We start from the raw sequence: 24,699 nt of genomic DNA, 5'->3' as shown, positions 1-24,699 counted from the left end.
CCTTTAGTCGCCTTCCACGACACGTGAGCAATGTGTGGGAAGTATTCTTTCTCCCCTATCCCCAGGGATATATATATATATATATATATATGGATATATTATCCCTGGGGATAGGGGAGAAAGAATACTTCTCAGGTATTCCCTGCGTGTCGTAGAAGGCAACTAAAGGGGAACGGAGTGGGGGGCTGGAAATCCTCCCCTCACATTTTAAATTTTCCAAAAGAAGGACCAGAGAAGGGGGCCAAGTGAGGATATTCCCTCAAAGGCTCAGTCCTCTGTTCTTAACGCTACCTCGCTAACGCGGGAAATGTCGAATACTATGAAAAAGAAAAAAAAATATGGATAGGGAGGTGAATGCAAGAGTTTTGGAAAGAGGGGCAAGTATGAAGTCTGTTGGGGATGAGAGAGCTTGGGAAGTGAGTCAGTTGTTGTTCGCTGATGACACAGCGCTGGTGGCTGATTCATGTGAGAAACTGCAGAAGCTGGTGACTGAGTTTGGTAAAGTGTGTGAAAGAAGAAAGTTAAGAGTAAATGTGAATAAGAGCAAGGTTATTAGGTACAGTAGGGTTGAGGGTCAAGTCAATTGGGAGGTAAGTTGGAATGGAGAAAAACTGGAGGAAGTAAAGTCTTTTAGATATCTGGGAGTGGATCTGGCAGCGGATGGAACCATGGAAGCGGAAGTGGATCATAGGGTGGGGGAGGGGGCGAAAATCCTGGGAGCCTTGAAGAATGTGTGGAAGTCGAGAACATTATCTCGGAAACCAAAAAGGGTATGTTTGAAGGAATAGTGGTTCCAACAATGTTATATGGTTGAGAGGCATGCGCTATGGATAGAGTTGTGCGCAGGAGGATGGATGTGCTGGAAATGAGATGTTTGAGGACAATGTGTGGTGTGAGGTGGTTTGATCGAGTAAGTAACGTAAGGGTGAGAGAGATGTGTGGAAATAAAAAGAGCGTGGTTGAGAGAGCAGAAGAGGGTGTTTTGAAATGGTTTGGGCACATGGAGAGAATGAGTGGGGAAAGATTGACTAAGAGGATATATGTGTCGGAGGTAGAGGGAACGAGGAGAAGTGGGAAACCAAATTGGAGGTGGAAAGATGGAGTGAAAAAGATTTTGTGTGAGCGGGGCCTGAACATGCAGGAGGGTGAAAGGAGGGCAAGGAATAGAGTGAATTGGATCGATGTGGTATACCGGGGTTTACGTGCTGTCAGTGGATTGAATCAGGGCATGTAAAGCGTCTGGGGTAAACCATGGAAAGCTGTGTAGGTATGTATATTTGCGTGTGTGGACGTATGTATATACATGTGTATGGGGGTGGGTTGGGCCATTTCTTTCGTCTGCTTCCTTGCGCTACCTCGCAAACGGAGGAGACAGCGACAAAGCAAAAAAAAAAAAAAAAAAAAAAGAAAAAAATATATATATATATATTTTTTTTTCATACTATTTGCTATTTCCCGCGATAGCGAGGTAGCGTTAAGAACAGAGGACTGGGCCTTTGAGGGAATATCCTCACCTGGCCCTCTTCTCTGTTCCTTCTTTTGGAAAAAAAAAAAACAAAAAAAAAAACAAGAGGGAAGGATTTCCAGCCCCCCGCTCCCTTCCCTTTTAGTCGCCTTCTACGACACACAGGGAATACGTGGGAAGTATTCTTTCTCCCCTATCCCCAGGGAATACATATATACATATATATATATATATATATATATATATATATATATATATATATATATATATATATATATATCCGCGCGCCTGTCAATTAACACCTAATCCAATAACGCTCTCTGGCCATCTCTCCTACTTACAAACGTATACTTATGTATATCTCGCTATTTAAACCAGGTATTCCATATCACCAGGCCTTTTTCAGAACATAAATCTACAAACTCTTCACCATTTCCATTTACAACACTGAACACCGCATGTATACCAATTATTCCCTCAACTGCCACATTACTCACCTTTGCATTCAAATCACCCTTCACTATAACCCGGTCTCGTGCATCAAAACCTCTAACACACTCATTCAGCTGCTCCCAAAACACTTCCCTCTCATATATATATATATATATATATATATATATATATATATATATATATATATATATATATATATATATATATATTTTTTTTTTTTTTATACCTTGTCGCTGTCTCCCGCGTTTGCGAGGTAGCGCAAGGAAACAGACGAAAGAAATGGCCCAACCCCCCCCATACACATGTACATACACACGTCCACACACAGAAATATACATACCTACACAGCTTTCCATGGTTTACCCCGGACGCTTCACATGCCTTGATTCAATCCACTGACAGCACGTCAACCCCTGTATACCACATCACTCCAATTCACTCTATTCCTTGCCCTCCTTTCACCCTCCTGCATGTTCAGGCCCCGATCACACAAAATCCTTTTCACTCCATCTTTCCACCTCCAATTTGGTCTCCCACTTCTCCTCGTTCCCTCCACCTCCGACACATATATCCTCTTGGTCAATCTTTCCTCACTCATTCTCTCCATGTGCCCAAACCATTTCAAAACACCCTCTTCTGCTCTCTCAACCACGCTCTTTTTATTTCCACACATCTCTCTTACCCTTACGTTACTTACTCGATCAAACCACCTCACACCACAAATTGTCCTCAAACATCTCATTTCCAGCACATCCATCCTCCTGCGCACAACTCTATCCATAGCCCACGCCTCGCAACCATACAACATTGTTGGAACTACTATTCCTTCAAACATACCCATTTTTGCTTTCCGGGATAATGTTCTTGACTTCCACACATTTTTCAAGGCTCCCAAAATTTTCGCCCCCTCCCCCACCCTATGATCCACTTCCGCTTCCATGGTTCCATCCGCTGACAGATCCACTCCCAGATATCTAAAACACTTCACTTCCTCCAGTTTTTCACCATTCAAACTCACCTCCCAATTGACTTGACCCTCAACCCTACTGTACCTAATAACCTTGCTCTTATTCACATTTACTCTTAACTTTCTTCTTTCACACACTTTACCAAACTCAGTCACCAGCTTCTGCAGTTTCTCACATGAATCAGCCACCAGCGCTGTATCATCAGCGAACAACAACTGACTCACTTCCCAAGCTCTCTCATCCCCAACAGACTTCATACTTGCCCCTCTTTCCAAAACTCTTGCATTCACCTCCCTAACAACCCCATCCATAAACAAATTAAACAACCAGGGAGACATCACACACCCCTGCCGCAAACCTACATTCACTGAGAACCAATCATTTTCCTCTCTTCCTACACGTACACATGCCTTACATCCTCGATAAAAACTTTTCACTGCTTCTAACAACTTGCCTCCCACACCATATATTCTTAATACCTTCCACAGAGCATCTCTATCAACTCTATCATATGCCTTCTCCAGATACATAAATGCTACATACAAATCCATTTGCTTTTCTAAGTATTTCTCACATACATTCTTCAAAGCAAACACCTGATCCACACATCCTCTACCACTTCTGAAACCACACTGCTCTTCCCCAATCTGATGCTCTGTACATGCCTTCACCCTCTCAATCAATACCCTCCCATATAATTTGCCAGGAATACTCAACAAACTTATACCTCTGTATATATATATATATATATATATATATATATATATATATATATATATATATATATATATATATATATTTCTTTCTTTCTTTCAAACTATTCGCCATTTCCCGCGCTAGCGAGGTAGCGTTAAGAACAGAGGACTGGGCCCTGAGGGAACACCCTCACCCGGCCCAATTCTCTGCTCCTTCCCTTGGAAAATCAAAAAAAAAACGAGAGGGGAGGATTTCCAGCCCCCCGCTCCCTCCCCTTTTAGTCGCCTTCTACGACACGCAGGGAATACGTGGGAAGTATTCTTTCTCCCCTATCCCCGGGGATAATATATATATATATATAAATATATATATATATATATATATATATATATATATATATATATATATATATATATATATATATCCTTCTTCTGTTTCCCATTTTAGAAAGTTAATACAAGGAGGGGAGGATTTCCGGCCCCCCGCTCCCGTCCCCTCTAGTCGCTTTCTAAAATGGGAAACAGAAGAAGGAGTCACGCGGGGAGTGCTCATCCTCCTCGAAGGCTCAGAGTGGGGTGCCTAAATGTGTGTGGATGTAACCAAGATGTGAAAAAAGGAGAGATAGGCAGTATGTTTGAGGAAAGGAACCTGGATGTTTTGGCTCTGACTGAAACGAAGCTCAAGGGTAAAGGGGAAGAGTGGTTTGGAAATGTCTGGGGAGTGAAGTCAGGGGTTAGTGAGAGGACAAGAGCAAGGGAAGGAGTAGCAATACTCCTGAAACAGGAGTTGTGGGAGTATGTGATAGAATGTAAGAAAGTAAATTCTCGATTAATATGGGTAAAATTGAAAGTTGATGGAGAGAGGTGGGTGATTATTGGTGCATATGCACCTGGGCATGAGAAGAAAGATCATGAGAGGCAAGTGTTTTGGGAGCAGCTAAATGAGTGTGTTAGCGGTTTTGATGCACGAGACCGGGTTATAGTGATGGGTGATTTGAATGCAAAGGTGAGTAATGTGGCAGTTGAGGGAATAATTGGTATGCATGGGGTGTTCAGTGTTGTAAATGGAAATGGTGAAGAGCTTGTAGATTTATGTGCTGAAAAAGGACTGATGATTGGGAATACCTGGTTTAAAAAGCGAGATATACATAAGTATACTTATGTAAGTAGGAGAGATGGCCAGAGAGCGTTATTGGATTACGTGTTAATTGACAGGCGTGCGAAAGAGAGACTTTTGGATGTCAATGTGCTGAGAGGTGCAACTGGAGGGATGTCTGATCATTATCTTGTGGAGGCTAAGGTGAAGATTAGTATGGGTTTTCAGAAAAGAAGAGTGAATGTTGGGGTGAAGAAGGTGGTGAGAGTAAGTGAGCTTGGGAAGGAGACCTGTGTGAAGAAGTATCAGGAGAGACTGTGTACAGAATGGAAAAAGGTGAGAACAATGGAAGTAAGGGGAGTGGGGGAGGAATGGGATGTATTTAGGGAATCAGTGATGGATTGCGCAAAAGATGCTTGTGGCATGAGAAGAGTGGGAGGTGGGCTGTTTAGAAAGGGTAGTGAGTGGTGGGATGAAGAAGTAAGAGTATTAGTGAAAGAGAAGAGAGAGGCATTTGGACGATTTTTGCAGGGAAAAAATGCAATTGAGTGGGAGAAGTATAAAAGAAAGAGACAGGAGGTCAAGAGAAAGGTGCAAGAGGTGAAAAAAAGGGCAAATGAGAGTTGGGGTGAGAGACTATCAGTAAATTTTAGGGAGAATAAAAAGATGTTCTGGAAGGAGGTAAATAGGGTGCGTAAGACAAGGGAGCAAATGGGAACTTCAGTGAAGGGCGTAAATGGGGAGGTGATAACAAGTAGTGGTGATGTGAGAAGGAGATGGAATGAGTATTTTGAAGGTTTGTTGAATGTGTCTGATGACAGAGTGGCAGATATAGGGTGTTTGGATCGAGGTGGTGTGCAAAGTGAGAGGGTTAGGGAAAATGATTTGGTAAACAGAGAAGAGGTAGTAAAAGCTTTGCGGAAGATGAAAGGTTATTTAATTTAAAGGTTATTTAATGTATGTATGACTCATGGTGAGGTGCCTGAGGATTGGCGGAATGCGTGCATAGTGCCATTGTACAAAGGCAAAGGGGATAAGAGTGAGTGCTCAAATTACAGAGGTATAAGTTTGTTGAGTATTCCTGGTAAATTATATGGGAGGGTATTGATTGAGAGGGTGAAGGCATGTACAGAGCATCAGATTGGGGAAGAGCAGTGTGGTTTCAGAAGTGGTAGAGCCTTCTCACTTCGCACACCATCTCGACCATAACACCCTATATCTGCCACTCAATCATCAAACACATTCAGCAAACCTTCAAAATACTCACTCCATCTCCTTCTCACATCACCATTACTTGTTATCACCTCCCCATTTGAGCCCTTCACTGAAGTTCCCATTTGCTCCCTAGTCTTACGCACTTTATTTACCTCCTTCCAAAACATCTTTTTATTCTCCCTAAAATCTAATGATACTCTCTCACCCTAACTCTCATTTGCCCTCTTTTTCACCTCTTGCGCCTTTCTCTTGACCTCCTGTCTCTTTCTTTTATACATCTCCCACTCATTTGCATTTTTTCCCTGCAAAAATCGTCCAAATGCCTCTCTCTTCTCTTTCACTAATATTCTTACTTCTTCATCCCAACACTCACTACCCTTTCTAATCAACCCACCTCCCATGCTTCTCATGCCACAAGCATCTTTTGCGCAAGCCATCACTGCTTCCCTAAATACATCCCATTCCTCCCCCACTCCCCTTATCTCCTTTGTTTTCACCTTTTTCCATTCTGTATTCAGTCTCTCCTGGTACTTCCTCCCACAAGTCTCCTTCTCAAGCTCACTCACTCTCACCACCCTCTTCACCCCAACATTCTCTCTTCTTTTCTGAAAACCCATACAAATCTTCACCTTTGCCTCCACAAGATAATGATCAGACATCCCTCCAGTTGCACCTCTCAGCACATTAACATCCAAAAGTCTCTCTTTCGCACGCCTGTCAATTAACACGTAATCCAATAACGCTCTCTGTCCATCTCTCCTAATTACATACGTATAGTTGTGTATATCTTGCTTTTTAAACCTGGTATTCCCCACACAAATGTACAATCTCTTCACCATTTGAATTTACAACACTGAACACCCCATGTATACCAATTATTCCCACAACTGCCACATTACTCACCTTTGCATTCAAATCACCCATCACTATAACCCGGTCTCGTGCATCAAAACCACTAACACACTCATTCAGCCGCTCCCAAAACACTTGCCTCTTATGATCTTTCTTCTCATGCCCAGGTGCATATGCACCAATAATCATCCATCTCTCTCCATCAACTTTCAGTTTTACACATATTAATCTAGAATTTACTTTCTTACATTCTATCACTTACTCCCACAACTCCTGTTTCAGGAGTCGTGCTACTCCTTCCCCTGCTCTTGTCCTCTCACTAACCCCTGACTTTACTCCCAAGACATTCCCAAACCACTCTTCCCCTTTACCTTTTGTATGTAGCATTTATGGATCTGGAGAAGGCATATGATAGGAGTTGATAGAGATGCTCTGTGGAAGGTACTAAGAATATATGGTGTGGGAGGCAAGTTATTAAAAGCAGTGAAAACTTTTTATCGAGGATGTAAGACATGTGTACGTGTAGAAAGAGAGGAAAGTGATTGGTTCTCAGTGAATGTAGGTTTGCTGCAGGGGTGTGTGATGTCTCCATGATTGTTTAATTTGTTTATGGATGGGGTTGTTAGGGAGATGAATGCAAGAATTTTGGAAAGAGGGGAAAGTATGTAGTCTGTTGGGGATGAGAGAGCTTGGGAAGTGAGTCAGTTGTTGTCCGCTGATGATACAGCGCTGGTGGCTGATTCATGTGAGAAACTGCAGAAGCTGGTGACTGAGTTTGGTAAAGTGTGTGAAAGAAGAAAGTTATGAGTAAATGTGAATAAGAGCAAGGTTATTAGGTACAGTAGGGTTGAGGGTCAAGTCAATTGGGAGGTAAATTTGAATGGAGATAAAGTGTTTTAGATATCTGGGAGTGGATCTGGCAGCGGATGGAACCAAGGAAGCGGAAGTGAATCAAAGGGTGGGGGAGGGGGTGAAAATCCTGAGAGCCTTAAAGAATGTGAGGAAGTCGAGAACATTATCTCCGAAAGCAAATATGGCTATATTTGAAGGAATAGTGGTTCCAACAATGTTGTATGGTTGCAAGGACTGGGGTATGGATAGAGTTGTGCGCAGGAGGGTGGATGTGCTGGAAATGAGGTGATTGAGGACAATATTTGGTGTGAGGTGGTTTGATCGAGTAAGTAATGTAAGGGTAAGAGAGATGTGTGGAAATAAAAAGAGCGTGGTTGAGAGAGCAGAAGAGGGTGTTTTGAAATGCTTTGGGCACATGGAGAGAATGAGTGAGGAAAGATTGACCAAGGGGATATATGTGTCGGAGGTGAAGGGAACGAGGAGAATTCGGAGACCAAATTGGAGGTGGAAAGATGGAGTGAAAAACATTTTGAGTGATCGGGGCCTGAACATGCAGGAGGGTGAAAGGCGGGCAAGGAATAGAGTGAATTGGACCAATGTCGTATACCGGGGTTGTCGTGCTGTCAATGGATTGAATCAGGGCATGTGAAGCGTCTGGGGTAAACCATGGAAACTTCTGTGGGGCCTGTATGCGGAAACGGAGCTGTGGTTTCGGGCATTATTGCATGACAGCTGGAGACCGAGTGTGAGCGAATGGGGCCTTTGTTGTCTTTTTCTGGCACTGCCTCGCACACAGACGGGGGAGGGGGATGTTATTCTGTGTGTAGCGGGGTGGCGATGGGGGTGAGTAGGGACAGACAATGAGAATTGTGTGCATGTGTGTATATGTGTGTGTCTGTGTGTGTATATATGTGTGTACGTTGGGATGTGTGGGTGTGTATGTTTGCGTGTGTGGACGTGTGTGTGCGTGCATGTGTGTGGGGGTAGGTTGGGCCATTTCTTTCGTCTGTTTCCTTGCGCTACCTTCCAGGCGCGGGAGACAGCGTCAAAGCAAAATAATAATAATAATAATATATATATATATATATATATATATATTTGGTTTGGATGGTATTGCAGTGGAATTTATTAAAAAAGGGGGTGACTGTATTGTTGACTGGTTGGTAAGGTTATTTAATGTATGTATGACTCATGGTGAGGTGCCTGAGGATTGGCGGAATGCGTGCATAGTGCCATTGTACAAAGGCAAAGGGGATAAGAGTGAGTGCTCAAATTACAGAGGTATAACTTTGTTGAGTATTCCTGGTAAATTATATGGGAGGGTATTGATTGAGAGGGTGAAGGCATGTACAGAGCATCAGATTGGGGAAGAGCAGTGTGGTTTCAGAAGTGGTAGAGGATGTGTGGATCAGGTGTTTGCTTTGAAGAATGTATGTGAGAAATACTTAGAAAAGCAAATGGATTTGTATGTAGCATTTATGGATCTGGATAAGGCATATGATAGAGTTGATAGAGATGCTCCCCATTTGCGCCCTTCACTGAAGTTCCCATTTGCTCCCTTGTCTTACGCACCTTATTTACCTCCTTCCAGAACATCTTTTTATTCTCCATATAATTTAATGATACTCTCTCACCCCAACTCTCATTTGCCCTTTTTTTCACCTCTTGCACCTTTCTCTTGACCTCCTGTCTCTTTCTTTTATATATCTCCCACTCAATTGCATTTTATCCCTGCAAAAATCGTCCAAATGCCTCTCTCTTCTCTTTCACTAATACTCTTACTTCTTCATCCCACCACTCACTACCCTTTCTAATCAACCCACCTCCCACTCTTCTCATGCCACAAGCATCTTTTGCGCAATCCATCACTGATTCCCTAAATACATCCCATTCCTCCCCCACTCCCCTTGCTTCCATTGTTCTCACCTTTTTCCATTTTGTACTCAGTCTCTCCTGGTACTTCCTCACACAGGTCTCCTTCTCAAGCTCACTTACTCTCACCACCCTCTTCACCCCAACATTCACTCTTCTTTTCTGAAAACCCATACAAATCTTCACCTTAGCCTCCACAAGATAATGATCAGACATCCCTCCAGTTGCACCTCTCAGCACATTAACATCCAAAAGTCTCTCTTTCACACGCCTGTCAATTAACACGTAATCCAATAACGCTCTCTGGCCATCTCTCCTACTTACATAAGTATACTTATGTATATCTCGCTTTTTAAACCAGGTATTCCCAATCATCAGTCCTTTTTCTGCACATAAATCTACAAGCTCTTCACCATTTCCATTTACAACACTGAACACCCCATGTATACCAATTATTCCCTCAACTGCCATATTACTCACCTTTGCATTCAAATCACCCATCACTATAACCCGGTCTCGTGCATCAAAACCACTAACACACTCATTCAGCTGCTCCCAAGACACTTGCCTCTCTTGATCTTTCTTCTCATGCCCAGGTGCATATGCACCAATAATCACCCACCTCTCTCCATCAACTTTCAGTTTTACCCATATTAATCGAGAATTTACTTTCTTACACTCTATCACATACTCCCACAACTCCTGTTTCAGGAGTATTGCTACTCCTTCCCTTGCTCTTGTCCTCTCACTAACCCCTGACTTTACTCCCCAGACATTCCCAAACCACTCTTCCCCTTTACCCTGGTAATTTGGGTATGATGGCTGGTTGATGGACATCGTTGTTGAGGTCTAACTTACTGCAGTGTGTGTGTGTGTGTGATCTGGGATGCAAGACGTAGTAACTTCGAGACTTTTGATTACATCCTTACTTGATGGCTCAATGTCTGTGCTTGAGACTATAGACGCTTCGATCAAGCCCGAGGGCAGTGTAATCCAGAGAAGCCACAGCTTGAAACAATTAACGAGACCCATTAGTGAAGCTGTGAAATTGATCAAGCTGTGTGGAGACGAGAGGCCAAAAGTTTTACATGGCGCAAGACTTGGGACAATCTAGAGTCAAGCTGGTATCTTCTGACATCCATCCCCTCGTACACACCCCCAGAACAACGGGGCCTAAAAGTTTTCAGCTGAACAAGTGTTCCTTGTCGTCCCAGCCATGTTTGCCTCACTAAGCAAATTCTTAACTGCTTTTGAGGCTTCTCCATCCCTGAGGCATCAACCAGGAATGTCAATCTGGTTCACGAAGAACTGACACCTCCTCGAAGGCTCAGAGTGGGGTGCCTAAATGTGTGTGGATGTAACCAGGATGTGAAGACCCTTACTGAAAAAACAATCACTCTTGAAGTAGAACCTTCAGACACAATTGAAAATGTGAAGGAAAATAGTGAAATTGGAGAAAAAATGTAGCTTAGACATTGAAGCTTATTGATACAGTGGTTAAATTGATGAGAACTGCTATTGACGTTTGTGTAAATAAATTATACATTTCCTTTTTTCCATAGCCAGAGGTTGAACCATTATGTGACATTCATTTTTTTTTTCATTCATTTCAAGCTAGAAGTTTCAGTTTTCTAAATTGTTTCTTACATTTTTCATATGTATATATACGTGTGTGTGTGTGTGTGTGCGTGTGTGTGTGTGTGTATATGTATATATATATGTATATTATCCCTGGGGATAGGGGTGAAAGAATACTTCCCACGTATTCCTCGCGTGTCGTAGAAAGCGACTAGAGGGGACGGGAGCGGGGGGCCAGAAATCCTCCCCTCCTTGTATTAACTTTCTAAAATGGGAAACAGAAGAAGGAGTCACGCGGGGAGTGCTCATCCTCCTCAAAGGCTCAGAGTGGGGTGCCTAAATGTGTGTGGATGTAACCAAGATGTGAAAAAAGGAGAGATAGGTAGTATGTTTGAGGAAAGGAACCTGGATGTTTTGGCTCTGAGTGAAATATATATATATATATATATATATATATATATATATATATATATATATATATATATAAATAGGGTGCGTAAGACAAGGGAGCAAATGGGAACTTCAGTGAAGGGCGTAAATGGGGAGGTGATAACAAGTAGTGGTGATGTGAGAAGGAGATGGAATGAGTATTTTGAAGGTTTGTTGAATGTGTCTGATGACAGAGTGGCAGATATAGGGTGTTTGGGTCGAGGTGGTGTGCAAAGTGAGAGGGTTAGGGAAAATGATTTGGTAAACAGAGAAGAGGTAGTAAAAGCTTTGCGGAAGATGAAAGCCGGCAAGGCAGCAGGTTTGGATGGTATTGCAGTGGAATTTATTAAAAAAGGGGGTGACTGTATTGTTGACTGGTTGGTAAGGTTATTTAATGTATGTATGACTCATGGTGAGGTGCCTGAGGATTGGCGGAATGCTTGCATAGTGCCATTGTACAAAGGCAAAGGGGATAAGAGTGAGTGCTCAAATTACAGAGGTATAAGTTTGTTGAGTATTCCTGGTAAATTATATGGGAGGGTATTGATTGAGAGGGTGAAGGCATGTACAGAGCATCAGATTAGGGAAGAGCAGTGTGGTTTCAGAAGTGGTAGAGGATGTGTGGATCAGGTGTTTGCTTTGAAGAATGTATGTGAGAAATACTTAGAAAAGCAAATGGATTTGTATGTAGCATTTATGGATCTGGAGAAGGCATATGATAGAGTTGATAGAGATGCTCTGTGGAAGGTATTAAGAATATATGGTGTGGGAGGCAAGTTGTTAGAAGCAGTGAAAAGTTTTTATCGAGGATGTAAGGCATGTGTACGTGTAGGAAGAGAGGAAAGTGATTGGTTCTCAGTGAATGTAGGTTTGCGGCAGGGGTGTGTGATGTCTCCATGGTTGTTTAATTTGTTTATGGATGGGGTTGTTAGGGAGGTAAATGCAAGAGTTTTGGAAAGAGGGGCAAGTATGAAGTCTGTTGGGGATGAGAGAGCTTGGGAAGTGAGTCAGTTGTTGTTCGCTGATGATACAGCGCTGGTGGCGGATTCATGTGAGAAACTGCAGAAGCTGGTGACGGAGTTTGGTAAAGTGTGTGGAAGAAGAAAGTTAAGAGTAAATGTCAATAAGAGCAAGGTTATTAGGTACAGTAGGGTTGAGGGTCAAGTCAATTGGGAGGTGAGTTTGAATGGTGAAAAACTGGAGGAAGTGAAGTGTTTTAGATATCTGGGAGTGGATCTGTCAGCGGATGGAACCATGGAAACGGAAGTGGATCATAGGGTGGGGGAGGGGGCGAAAATTTTGGGAGCCTTGAAAAATGTGTGGAAGTCGAGAACATTATCCCGGAAAGCAAAAATGGGTATGTTTGAAGGAATAGTAGTTCCAACAATGTTGTATGGTTGCGAGGCGTGGGCTATGGATAGAGTTGTGCGCAGGAGGATGGATGTGCTGGAAATGAGATGTTTGAGGACAATGTGTGGTGTGAGGTGGTTTGATCGAGTAAGTAACGTAAGGGTAAGAGAGATGTGTGGAAATAAAAAGAGCGTGGTTGAGAGAGCAGAAGAGGGTGTTTTGAAATGGTTTGGGCACATGGAGAGAATGAGTGAGGAAAGATTGACCAAGAGGATATATGTGTCGGAGGTGGAGGGAACGAGGAGAAGAGGGAGACCAAATTGGAGGTGGAAAGATGGAGTGAAAAGGATTTTGTGTGATCGGGGCCTGAACATGCAGGAGGGTGAAAGGAGGGCAAGGAATAGAGTGAATTGGAGCGATGTGGTATACAGGGGTTGACGTGCTGTCAGTGGATTGAATCAAGGCATGTGAAGCGTCTGGGGTGAACCATGGAAAGCTGTGTAGGTGTGTATATTTGCGTGTGTGGACGTGTGTATGTACATGTGTATGGGGGGGTTGGGCCATTTCTTTCGTCTGTTTCCTTGCGCTACCTCGCAAACGCGGGAGACAGCGACAAAGTATAAAAAAAAAAAAATATATATATATATATATATATATATATATTTTCCTTTGTTGCTGTCTCCTATGTTAGCGAGGTAGTGCAAGGAAACAGACGAAAGAATCGCCCAACCCACCCACATACACATGTATATACATACACGTCCACACACGCAAATATACATACCTATACATCTCAACGTATACATATATACACACACACACATATACATATATACACATGTACATAATGCATACTGTCTGCCTTTATTCATTTCCATTGCCACCCCGCCACACATGAAATAACAACCCCTGCCCCCCCATGTGCATGAGGTAGCGCTAGGAAAAGAAAACAAAGGTCACATTCATTCACACTCAGTCTCTAGCTGTCATGTATAATGCACTGAAACCACAGCTCCATTTCCACAAACAGGCCCCGCAGAACTTTCCATGGTTTACCCCAGACGCTTCAAATGCCCTGGTTAAATCCATTGACAGCATGTCGACCCCGGTACAACACATCGTTCCAATCCACTCTAATCCTTGCACGCCTTTCACCCTCCTGCATGTTCGGGACCCGATTACTCAAAATCTTTTTCACTCTATCTTTCGACCTCCAATTGGGTCTCTCACTTCTCCTCGTTCACTCCACTTCTGACATATCCTCTTGGTCAATCTTTCCTCACTCATTCTCTCCATGTGTCCAAATCATTTCAAAACGTCCTCTTCTGCTCTCTCAAACACACTCTTTTTATTACCACACATCTCTCTTACCCTATTATTACTTACTCGATCAAACCACCTCACACCACATATTAACCTCAAACATCTCATTTCCAGCACATCCATCCTCCTCCTCACAACTCTATCAATAGCCCATGCTTCGCAACCATACAACATTGTTGGAATCACTATTCCTTCAAACATACCCATTTTTGCTTTCCGAGATAATGTTCTCGACTTCCACACATTCTTCAACGCTTCCACAACTATTGCCCCCTCCCCCACCCTATGATTCACTTCTGCTTCCATGGTTTCATCCTCTGCCAAATCCACTCCCAGATATCTAAAACACTTCACTTCCTCCAGTTTTCCTCCATTCAAACTTACCTCCCAATTGCCTTGTCCCTCAACTCTACTGTACCCAATAACCTTGCTCTTATTCACATTTACTCTCAGCTTTCTTCTTTCACACACTTTACCAAACTCAGTCATCAGCTTCTGCAGTTTCACACATGAATCAGCCAACAACGCTGTATCGTCAGTGAACAAATGGCTCACTTCCTAAGCTCTCTCATCCACAACAGACTGCATAATTGCTCCTCTTTCTAAAACTACTGCATTCATCTCCCTAACAAACCCATCCATAAGCATATTAAACAACCATGGAGACATCCCACACCCCTGCCGCAAACCAACATTCACTGAGAACCAATCACTTTCCTCTCTTCCTACTCGTACACATGCCTTACAGCCTCGATAAAAACTTTTCACTGCTTCTAACAACTTGCCTTCCACACAATATATTCTTTTTACCTTCTACGGAGCATCTCTATCAACTCTATCATAAGCCTTCTCCAGATCCATAAATGCTACATACAAATCTATTTGCTTTTCTAAGTATTTCTCACATACATTCTTCAAAGCAAACACCTGATCCACACATCCTATACCACTTCTGAAACCACACTGCTCTTCCCCAATCTGATGCTCTGTACATGTCTTCACTCTCTCAATCCATACCCTCCCATATAATTTCCAAGGAATACTCAACAAACTTATACCTCTGTAACTTGAGCACTCGCTTTTATTCCCTTTGCCTGCAATACCATCCAAACCCCCTGCCTTGCCGGCTTTCATCTTCCGCAAAGCTTTTACTACCTCTTCTATGTTTACCAAATCATTTTCCCTAACCCTCTCACTTTGCACACCACCTCGACCAAAACACCCTACATCTGCCACTCTATCATCAAACACATTCAACAAACCTTCAAAATACTCACTCCATCTCCTTCTCACATCACCACTACTTGTTATCACCTCCCCATTAGCCCCCTTCACTGATGTTCCCATTTGTTCCCTTGTTTTATGCACTTTATTTACCTCCTTCAAAACATCTATTCATTCTCCATAAAATTTAATGATACTCTCTCACTCCAACTCTAATTTGCCCTCTTTTTCACCTCTTGCACCTTTCTCTTGACCTCATGTCTCTTTCTTTTATATATCTCCCAGTCATTTGCATTATTTCCCTGCAAAAAAATCGTACAAATGCCTCTCTCTTCTCTTTCACTAATAATCTTACTTCTTCATCCCACCACTCACTACCCTTTCTAATCTACCCACCTTCCACACTTCTCACGCCACAAGTATCTTTTGCGCAAGCCATCACTGCTTCACTAAATACATACCATTCCTGCTCCACTCCCCTTATATCCTTTCTTCTCACCTTTTTCCATTATGTACTCAGTCTCTCCAGGTACTTCCTCACACAAGTCTCCTTCCCAAGCTCACTTACTCTCACCACTCTCTTCACCCCAACATTCTCTCTTCTTTTCTGAAAACTTCTACATATCTTTACCTTTGCCTCAACAAGATAATGATTAGACATCCCTCCAGTTGCACCTCTCAGCACATTAGCATCCAAAAGTCTCTCTCGTCCGCCTATCAATTAACACGTAATCCAATAATGCTCTCTGGCCATCTCTCCTACTTACATACGTATATTTATGTATATCTCTCTTTTTAAACCAGGTATTCCCAATCATCACTAGTCCTTTTTTAGCACATAAATCTACAAGCTCTTCACCATTTCCATTTACAACACTAAACACCCCATGTACAACAATTATTCTCTCAACTGTCACATTACTCACCTTTGCATTCAAATCACCCATCACTATAACCCGGTCTCGTGCATCAAAACTACTAACACACTCACTCAACTCCTCCCAAAACATTTGCCTCTCATGATCTTTCTTCTCATGCCCAGGTGCATATTCACCAATAATCACCCATCTCTCTCAATTCACTTTCAGTTTTACACAACAAACTTATACCTCTGTATGTTTGTTCACACTTACAACCTAGTTGTCATGTGTAATGCACTGAAACCACAACTCACTTTCCACATCCAGGCCCCATAAAACTTTCCATCGTTTGTCCCAGATGCTCCACATGCCCCGGTTTAATCCATTGATAGCACCTCAACCCCGATATACCATATCGTTGCAATTCACTCTATTCCTTGCACGCCTTTCACCCTCTTGGATGTGCTGGCCCCAATTGCTCAAAATCTTTTCCACTCCATCTTTCCATCTACAATGTAGTGTCCCATTACTCCTCGTTCCCTCCAACTCTGATACATACATCTTCTTTTTCAATCTTTCCTTACCCATTCTCTCCATTTCAAACCATTTCAATACACCCTCTTATGCTCTCTCAACCACACTCTTTTAATCACCACACATCTTTTACCTTTCCATTACTTACTTGATAAAAAAAACCACCTCACACCACAAATTGTTCTCAAACATTTCATTTCCAACACATCCACCGTCCCTCATACAACCCTATCTATAGCCCACGCCTCGCAACCATATAACATTGTTGGAACCACTATTTCTTCAAACATACTCATTTTTGCTTTCCAAAATAATATTCTTGCTTTCCACAAATTTTTCAATGCTCCCAAAACTTTCACCCCCTCCCCCACCCTGTAACTGACTTCAGTTTCCATGGTTCCATCCGCTGCCAAATCCACTCCCAGGTATCTAAATCGCTTCAATTCCTTCAGTTTTTCTCCATTCAAACTTACCTCCCAATTGACTTGTTCCTCAACCTGACTGTACCTAATAACTTTGCTCTTATTCACATTTACTCTCAGCTTTCTTCTTTCACACACTTTACCAAACTCAGTCTCCAGCTTCTGCAGTTTCTCACCACAATCAGCCAACAGCACTGTATCAGCGAACAGCAACTGACTCACTTCCCAAGCCCTCTCATCCACAACACACTGCATACTTGCCCCTCTCTCCAAAACTCTTGCATTCACCTCCCTAACAACCCCGTCCATGAACAAATTAAACAACCATGGAGACATCACGCATCCCTGCCACAAACTGACATTCACTGAGAACCAATCACATTCTTCTCTTCCTACTCGTACACTTCTTACATCCTCGATAAAAAATTTTCACTGCTTCCAGCAACTTGCCTTCCACACCATATATTCTTAATACCTTCCACAGAGCATCTCTATCAAATGCCTTCTCCAGATCCATATATGCTACATACAAATCTATCTGTTTTTCTATTTCTCACATACAATCTTCAAAGCAAACACCTGATCCACACATCCTCTACCACTGTCTAAAGATATAATTCATTATATAGAGCATTTTGCTGACTTCTTCCTTTTTGTCAGGAGGTCTGTATATGATTCCAAAACATGGTCTATTTCTAATTTTAAGAGTAACATCAGCCCACACATAATTGTAAACATTGGAATATACCTTGCTTACTCTAAATGAACTTTGGCATTTACGTCTTGCCTTGTACAAATGGTTGTTTATGAACAGTTTGTATCCATAAACAGTATTGGTAGTCTGTTGAGTAAATGTCCAACTTAAAAGTTACCTACGATTCTGAGACTGCAATAATGTTTGGTATACTGGTGGTAACCCATGACATCAGATCATTTTGTTCTGAGGTCTGTGCTCCTAGCATGTGTGTACATTATGCCGATTTTGCTATGTTATTTATTGCGGGCCTTAAATATTCACAGTCCAGGCTCAATTTACATGACTGTCATTATTGATGAGTGGGTTTGGAACTCTGCTAATATGTGTGTATGCAGCAATGGGCATGGGATGAATGTCTACCTGTATTGGGTCCATGATCACAATCTCACCTGTCCTACCCTGTTCTCTATCTGCCTTGTTTCCTTGTGCTATTCATAAAACCAATGAGGAACTGGAAAACCTTAATATCCTTAAGAAAACAAAATTGCTCAAAATACTTCTTCATCACAGAAATCAACAATTTGTTGTGAACCTGATACAACTAATGCCTTTCAAGCCAAATATCAATCACACAATGGAAGCATGATCACATGACCATACTGTCAATCTGCACTGCCCACTTCTCTCAGGTGGCAGTGCTGGTTCTATCAGAATTACATCACTAAAGAGGAAATCTAGATTTATCTTTTTATAAATCAGTAATAGTTTACTTTTACAAAGGAGTGAAGTTCTACCCAGCTACCTCAGGATTTGGTATGCCATCTATTGCACCCAAAAGGCCCATGAATGCAAAAGAGTATAAGTAAATAAAGGCTAAAAAGTTAAAGAATCTTGAATTTGAGTCCAAAAAGCATGAAAAGATGAGAAAAATTGTCCCACCAAGTGAATGCAAATTCAATTTCAATTTTTTTTCAATTTCAACTCTTTCCTCTGTAAAATAGTACAGAATGGGATCCTAGGAATGTCACTAGACACCTGTATACAATTCTACTAAAATTAGGTACAGTAGGGTTGAGGGTCAAGTTAATTGGGAGGTAAGTTTGAATGGAGAAAAACTGGAGGAAGTAAAGTGTTTTAGATATCTGGGAGTGGATCTGGCAGCGGATGGAACCATGGAAGCGGAAGTGGATCATAGGGTGGGGGAGGGGGCGAAAATCCTGGGAGCCTTGAAGAATGTGTGGAAGTCAAGAACATTATCTCGGAAAGCAAAAATGGGTATGTTTGAAGGAATAGTGGTTCCAACAATGTTGTATGGTTGCGAGGCATGGGCTATGGATAGAGTTGTGCGCAGGAGGATGGATGTGCTGGAAATGAGATGTTTGAGGACTATGTGTGGTGTGAGGTGGTTTGATCGAGTAAGTAACGTAAGGGTAAGAGAGATGTGTGGAAATAAAAAGAGCGTGGTTGAGAGAGCAGAAGAGGGTGTTTTGAAATGGTTTGGGCACATGGAGAGAATGAGTGAGGAAAGATTGACCAAGAGGATATATGTGTCGGAGGTGAAGGGAACAAGAAGTGGGAGACCAAATTGGAGGTGGAAAGATGGAGTGAAAAAGATTTTGTGTGATCAGGGCCTGAACATGCAGGAGGGTGAAAGGAGGGCAAGGAATAGAGTGAATTGGATCGATGTGGTATACCGGGGTTGACATGCTGTCAGTGGATTGAATCAGGGCATGTGAAGCGTCTGGGGTAAACCATGGAAAGCTGTATAGGTATGTATATTTGCGTGTGTGGACGTATGTATATACATGTGTATGGGGGTGGGTTGGGCCATTTCTTTCGTCTCTTTCCTTGCGCTACCTCGCAAACGCGGGAGACAGCGACAAAGGAAAAAAAAAAAATGTAGTGTATCACAATGATGTAATATTGTATATATATAGTCTTGGGAGTAAAATCAGGGGTTAGTGAGAGGACAAGAGCTAGGGAAGGAGTAGCACTACTCCTGAAAGAGGAGTGGTGGGAGTATGTGATAGAGTGTAAGAAAGTAAACTCTAGATTGATATGGGTAAAATTGAAAGTGGATGGAGAGAGATGGGTGATTATTGGTGCATATGCACCTGGGCATGAGAAGAAAGATCATGAGAGGCAAGTGTTTTGGGAGCAGCACAATTAGTGTGTTAGTAGTTTTAATGCACGAGACCGGGTAAAAGTGATGGGTGATTTGAATGCAAAGGTGAGTAATGTGGCAGTTGAGGGAATAATTGATATACACGGGGTGTTCAGTGTTGTAAATTGAAATGGTGAAGAGCTTGTACATTTATGTGCTGAAAAAGGACTGGTGATTGGAAATACCTAGTTTGAAAAGAGAGATATACATAAATATATGTATGTAAGTAGGAGAGATGGCCAGAGAGCGTTATTGGATTACATGTTAATTGATAGGCACGCGAAAGAGAGACTTTTGGATGTTAATGTGCTGAGAGGTGCAACTGGAGGGATGTCTAATCATTATCTTGTGGAGGTGAAGGTGAAGATTTGTAGAGGTTTTCAGAAAAGAAGAGAGAATATGGGGATGAAGAGAGTGGTGAGAGTAAGTGAGCTTGAGAAGGAGTCTTGTGTGAGGAAGTAACAGGAGAGACTGAGTACAGAATGGAAAAAGGTGAGAACTAAGGAGGTAAGGGGAGTGGGGGAGGAATGGGATGTATTTAGGGAAGCAGTGATGGCTTGCGCAAAAGATGCTTGTGGCATGAGAAGCGTGGGAGGTGGGCAGATTAGAAAGGGTAGTGAGTGGTGGGATGAAGAAGTAAGATTATTAGTGAAAGAGAAGAGAGGTATTTGGACGATTTTTGCAGGGAAATAATGCAAATGAGTGGGAGATGTACAAAAGAAAGAGGCAGGAGGTCAAGAGAAAGGTGCAAGAGGTGAAAAAGAGGGCAAAAGAGAGTTGGGGTAAGAGAGTATCATTAAATTTTAGAGAGAATAAAAAGATGTTTTGGAAGGAGGTAAATAAAGTGCATAAGACAAGGGAACAAATGGGAACTCCATTGAAGGGGGCCGATGGGGAGGTGATAACAAGTAGTGGTGATGTGAGAAGGAGATGGAGTGAGTATTTTGAAGGTTTGTTGAATGTGTTTGATGATAGAGTGGCAGATATAGGGTGTTTTGGCTGAGGTGGAGTGCAAAGTGACAGGGTTAGGGAAAATGATTTGGTAAACAGACAAGAGGTAGTAAAAGCTTTGCGGAAGATGAAAGCCGGCAAGGCAGCGGGTTTGGATGGGATTGCAGTGGAATTTATTAAAAAAGGGGGTGATTGTATTGTTGACTGGTTGGTAAGGTTATTTAATGTATGTATGTCTCATTTTGAAATGGTCTGGGCACATGGAGAGAATGAGTGAGGAAAGATTGACCAAGAGGATATATGTGTCGGAGGTGGAGGGAACGAGGAGAAGTGGGAGACCAAATTGGAGGTGGAAAGATGGAGTGAAAAAGATTTTGTGTGATCGGGGCCTGAACATGGAGGAGGGTGAAAGAGGGCAAGGAATAGAGTGAATTGGATCGATGTGGTATACCGGGGTTGACGTGCTGTCAGTGGATTGAATCAAGGCATGTGAAGCATCTGGGGTAAACCATGGAAAGCTGTGTAGGTATGTATATTTGCGTGTGTGGACGTATGTATATACATGTGTATGGGGGTGGGTTGAGCCATTTCTTTCGTCTGTTTCCTTGCACTACCTCGCAAACGTGGGAGACAGCGACAAAGCAAAAAAAAAAAAAAAAAAAAAAAATGTCTCATGGTGAGGTGCCTGAGGATTGGTAGAATGTTTGCATGGTGCCCCTGTACAAAGGCAAAGGGGACAAAGGTGAGTGCTCAAATTACAGAGGTATAAGTTTGTTGAGTATTCCTGGGAAATTATATGGGAGGGTATTGATTGAAAGGGTGAAGGCATGTACAGAGCATCAGATTGGGGAAGAGCAGTGTGGTTTCAGAAGTGGTAGAGGATGTGTGGATCAGGTATTTGCTTTGAGGAATGAATGTGAGAATTACTTAGAAAAGCATATGGATTTGTATGTAGCATTTATGGATCTGGAGAAGGAATATGATAGGGTTGATAGAGATGCTCTGTGGAAGGTATTAAGAATATATGGTGTGGGAGGCAAGTTGATAGAAGCAGTGAAAAGTTTTTATCGAGGACGTAAGGCATGTGTACATGTAGGAAGAGAGGAAAGTGATTGGTTCTCAGTGAATGTAGGTTTGCGGCAGGGGTGTGTGATGTCTCCATGGTTGTTTAATTTGTTTATGGATGGGGTTGTTACGGAGGTGAATGCAAGAGTTTTGGTAAGAGGGGCAACGATGCAGTCTGTTGTAGATGAGAGAGCTTGGGAAGTGAGTCAGTTGTTGTTCGCTGCTGATACAGCGCTGGTGGCTGATTCATGTGAAAAACTGCAGAAGCTGGTGACTACATTTGGTAAAGTGTGTGAAAGAAGAAAGTTGAGAGTAAATGTGAATATGAGCAAGGTTATTAGGTACAGTAGGGCTGAGGGTCAAGTCAATTGGGAGGTAAATTTGAATGGAGAAAAACTGGAAGAAGTGAAGTGTTTTAGATATCTGGGAGTGGATTTGGCAGCAGATGGAACCATGGAAGCGGAGGTGAATCATAGGGTGAGGGAGGGGGCGAAAATTCTGGGAGCCTTGAAGACTGTGTGGAAGTCGAGAACATTATCTTGGAAAGCAAAAATGGGTATGTTTGAAGGAATAGTAGTTCCAACAATGTTATATGGTTGCGAGGCGTGGGCTATGGAGAGAGTTGTGCGCAGGAGGGTGGATGTGCTGGAATGAGATGTTTGAGGACAATATGTGGTGTGAGGTGGTTTGATCGAGTAAGTAATGTAAGGGTAAGAGAGATGTGTGGCAATAAAAAGAGTGTGGTTGAGAGAGCAGAAGAGGGTGTTTTGAAATGGTTTGGTCACATCGAGAGAATGAGTGAGGAAAGTTTGACCAAGAGGATATATGTGTCAGAGGTGGAGGGAATGAGGAGAAGTGGGAGACCAAATTGAAGGTGGAAAGATGGAAAGAAAAAGATTTTGAGTGATCGGGGCCTGAACATGCAGGAGGGTGAAAGGCATGCAAGGAATAGAGTGAATTGGAACGATGTGGTATACCGGGGTCGACGTACTGTCAATGGATTGAACCAGGGCATATGAAGCGTCTGGGGTAAACCATGGAAAGTTTTGTGGGGCCTGGATGTGGAAAGGGAGCTGTGGTTTTGGTGCATTATTACATGACAGGTAGAGACTGAGTGTGAACAAATGTGGCCTTTGTTGTCTTTTCCTAGCGCTACCTTGCACACAAGAGGGGGAGGGGGTTGTTATTTCATGTGTGGCGGGGTGGCGATAGGAATTAATAAAGGCAGACAGTATGAATTATGTACATGTGTATATATGTATATGTCTGTGTGTGTATATATATGTATACGTTGAGATATATAGGTATGTATATATGCGTGTGTGGACATGTATGTATATACATGTGTATGTGGGTGGGTTGGGCCAATCTTTCGTCTGTTTCCTTGCGCTACCTTGCTAATGCGGGAGAGAGCGACAAAGCAAAATAAAAAGAAAATAAAAATATAGTATATACAGTAATATGCATATAACAAAACAAGTATAGATTTACATGCAAATTCAAGAGTTTTAATGTTACTGGAACAAACGATATCCAGCTGCTTTTCTGTGATTTCTGGACACGATGAATATGATCTTCAACCTTCAAAAGCAGGTAGATGTGTGAGCAAGCAGACGCCTAATAGCATGAACCATTTTTCAGTGGCTATTCATGCTATTACAGTCAAATAAAATTAAAGAGTTTGATAACATTTGTATTATTCAGTGTATTACAGATGCTACTGCCATATGATCAAGAACATGAAAATTAGTTTAAGTACAGTTAGTAGTCAGGAAAAAGGTCTGGGTCCAATAAAATGAAAGCCACAAAGGGTGAAATGTATGGTGATTAACAAATTCATATTTCAGATTTCTTAATTCTTAAATTCTAAACAGCACTATAAATTTCATTTCACAGTATTTAATTCAACATTCTTCTTTCCAACCAACAATATATTGAAACACTAAAAGTTCTTTTTGAAAGGAAATTGAAAGTATGGGGAAATGTCGAAAAAAAAATGTGGATAAAACTAAGTATGCAAATGAGCAAGGAAAAATTACTGCTGAATGAGAGGAAGGGTGCATGACCAAAATATCTGAAGAAATTTTTTTTAACAGGAAACATCATCAGTAGATAAAAATGAAATCATCAAATAACATAACAAAAGCTACTATTACTTACCACACAGGTGAATGGCTTCTTCCTATCTGCCTCCCAAGCTACACATTCAATCTCCCCATCAAGTTTCCAAGTCTTACAGGTGTCACTGCTACGGCAGTCAAACAATCTCACTTTTCTGTAATATAAATCAAAATAAAAAGAGGATTAAGCAACATGCTCTACTGAAAGGTTAATACATTCCTTTCAACAATATTCAGAGTAATGGTGATCTTAGTTTGTATGAAGCCATGACCTGACAATGACAAACATTTAGCATAGTGTTGTCAGAAACATCCTGTTCACTTTCTCAAATTCTACCATCAAACAAAGCTCTTCAAAATGGCAAGTAACAGTTATCTAAGAACCAATTCAGATCCACTGTAAAACAATGGCAGTTTTCAAGTCTAAAACAAATTCTTCATAAAAAATGTTAAAGTACATCATTTTATGATTCTTTTACAACAACCACTTAAATCTTCATTTAATAACCTATAA

The 24,699-nt window shown here is 41.9% G+C and overlaps 1 protein-coding gene across 1 annotated transcript in view; it reads right to left on the bottom strand.

Moving 5' to 3' along the window:
• The window catches only part of nclb (no child left behind), a 343,194-nt gene that overhangs the window by 130,710 nt on the left and 187,785 nt on the right, over positions 1 to 24,699 (bottom strand). Inside the window, exon 9 of the mRNA XM_071667808.1 lies at positions 24,226 to 24,340. Coding sequence (XP_071523909.1) covers positions 24,226 to 24,340 — 115 coding nt within the window. The remainder of the gene's footprint in view (positions 1 to 24,225; positions 24,341 to 24,699) is intronic.

The sequence above is a fragment of the Panulirus ornatus genome, chromosome 12 (genome assembly GCF_036320965.1).
Source record: "Panulirus ornatus isolate Po-2019 chromosome 12, ASM3632096v1, whole genome shotgun sequence".
Taxonomy (NCBI): Eukaryota; Metazoa; Arthropoda; class Malacostraca; order Decapoda; family Palinuridae; genus Panulirus; species Panulirus ornatus.
This window is presented reverse-complemented; position numbering and strand designations above follow the sequence as displayed.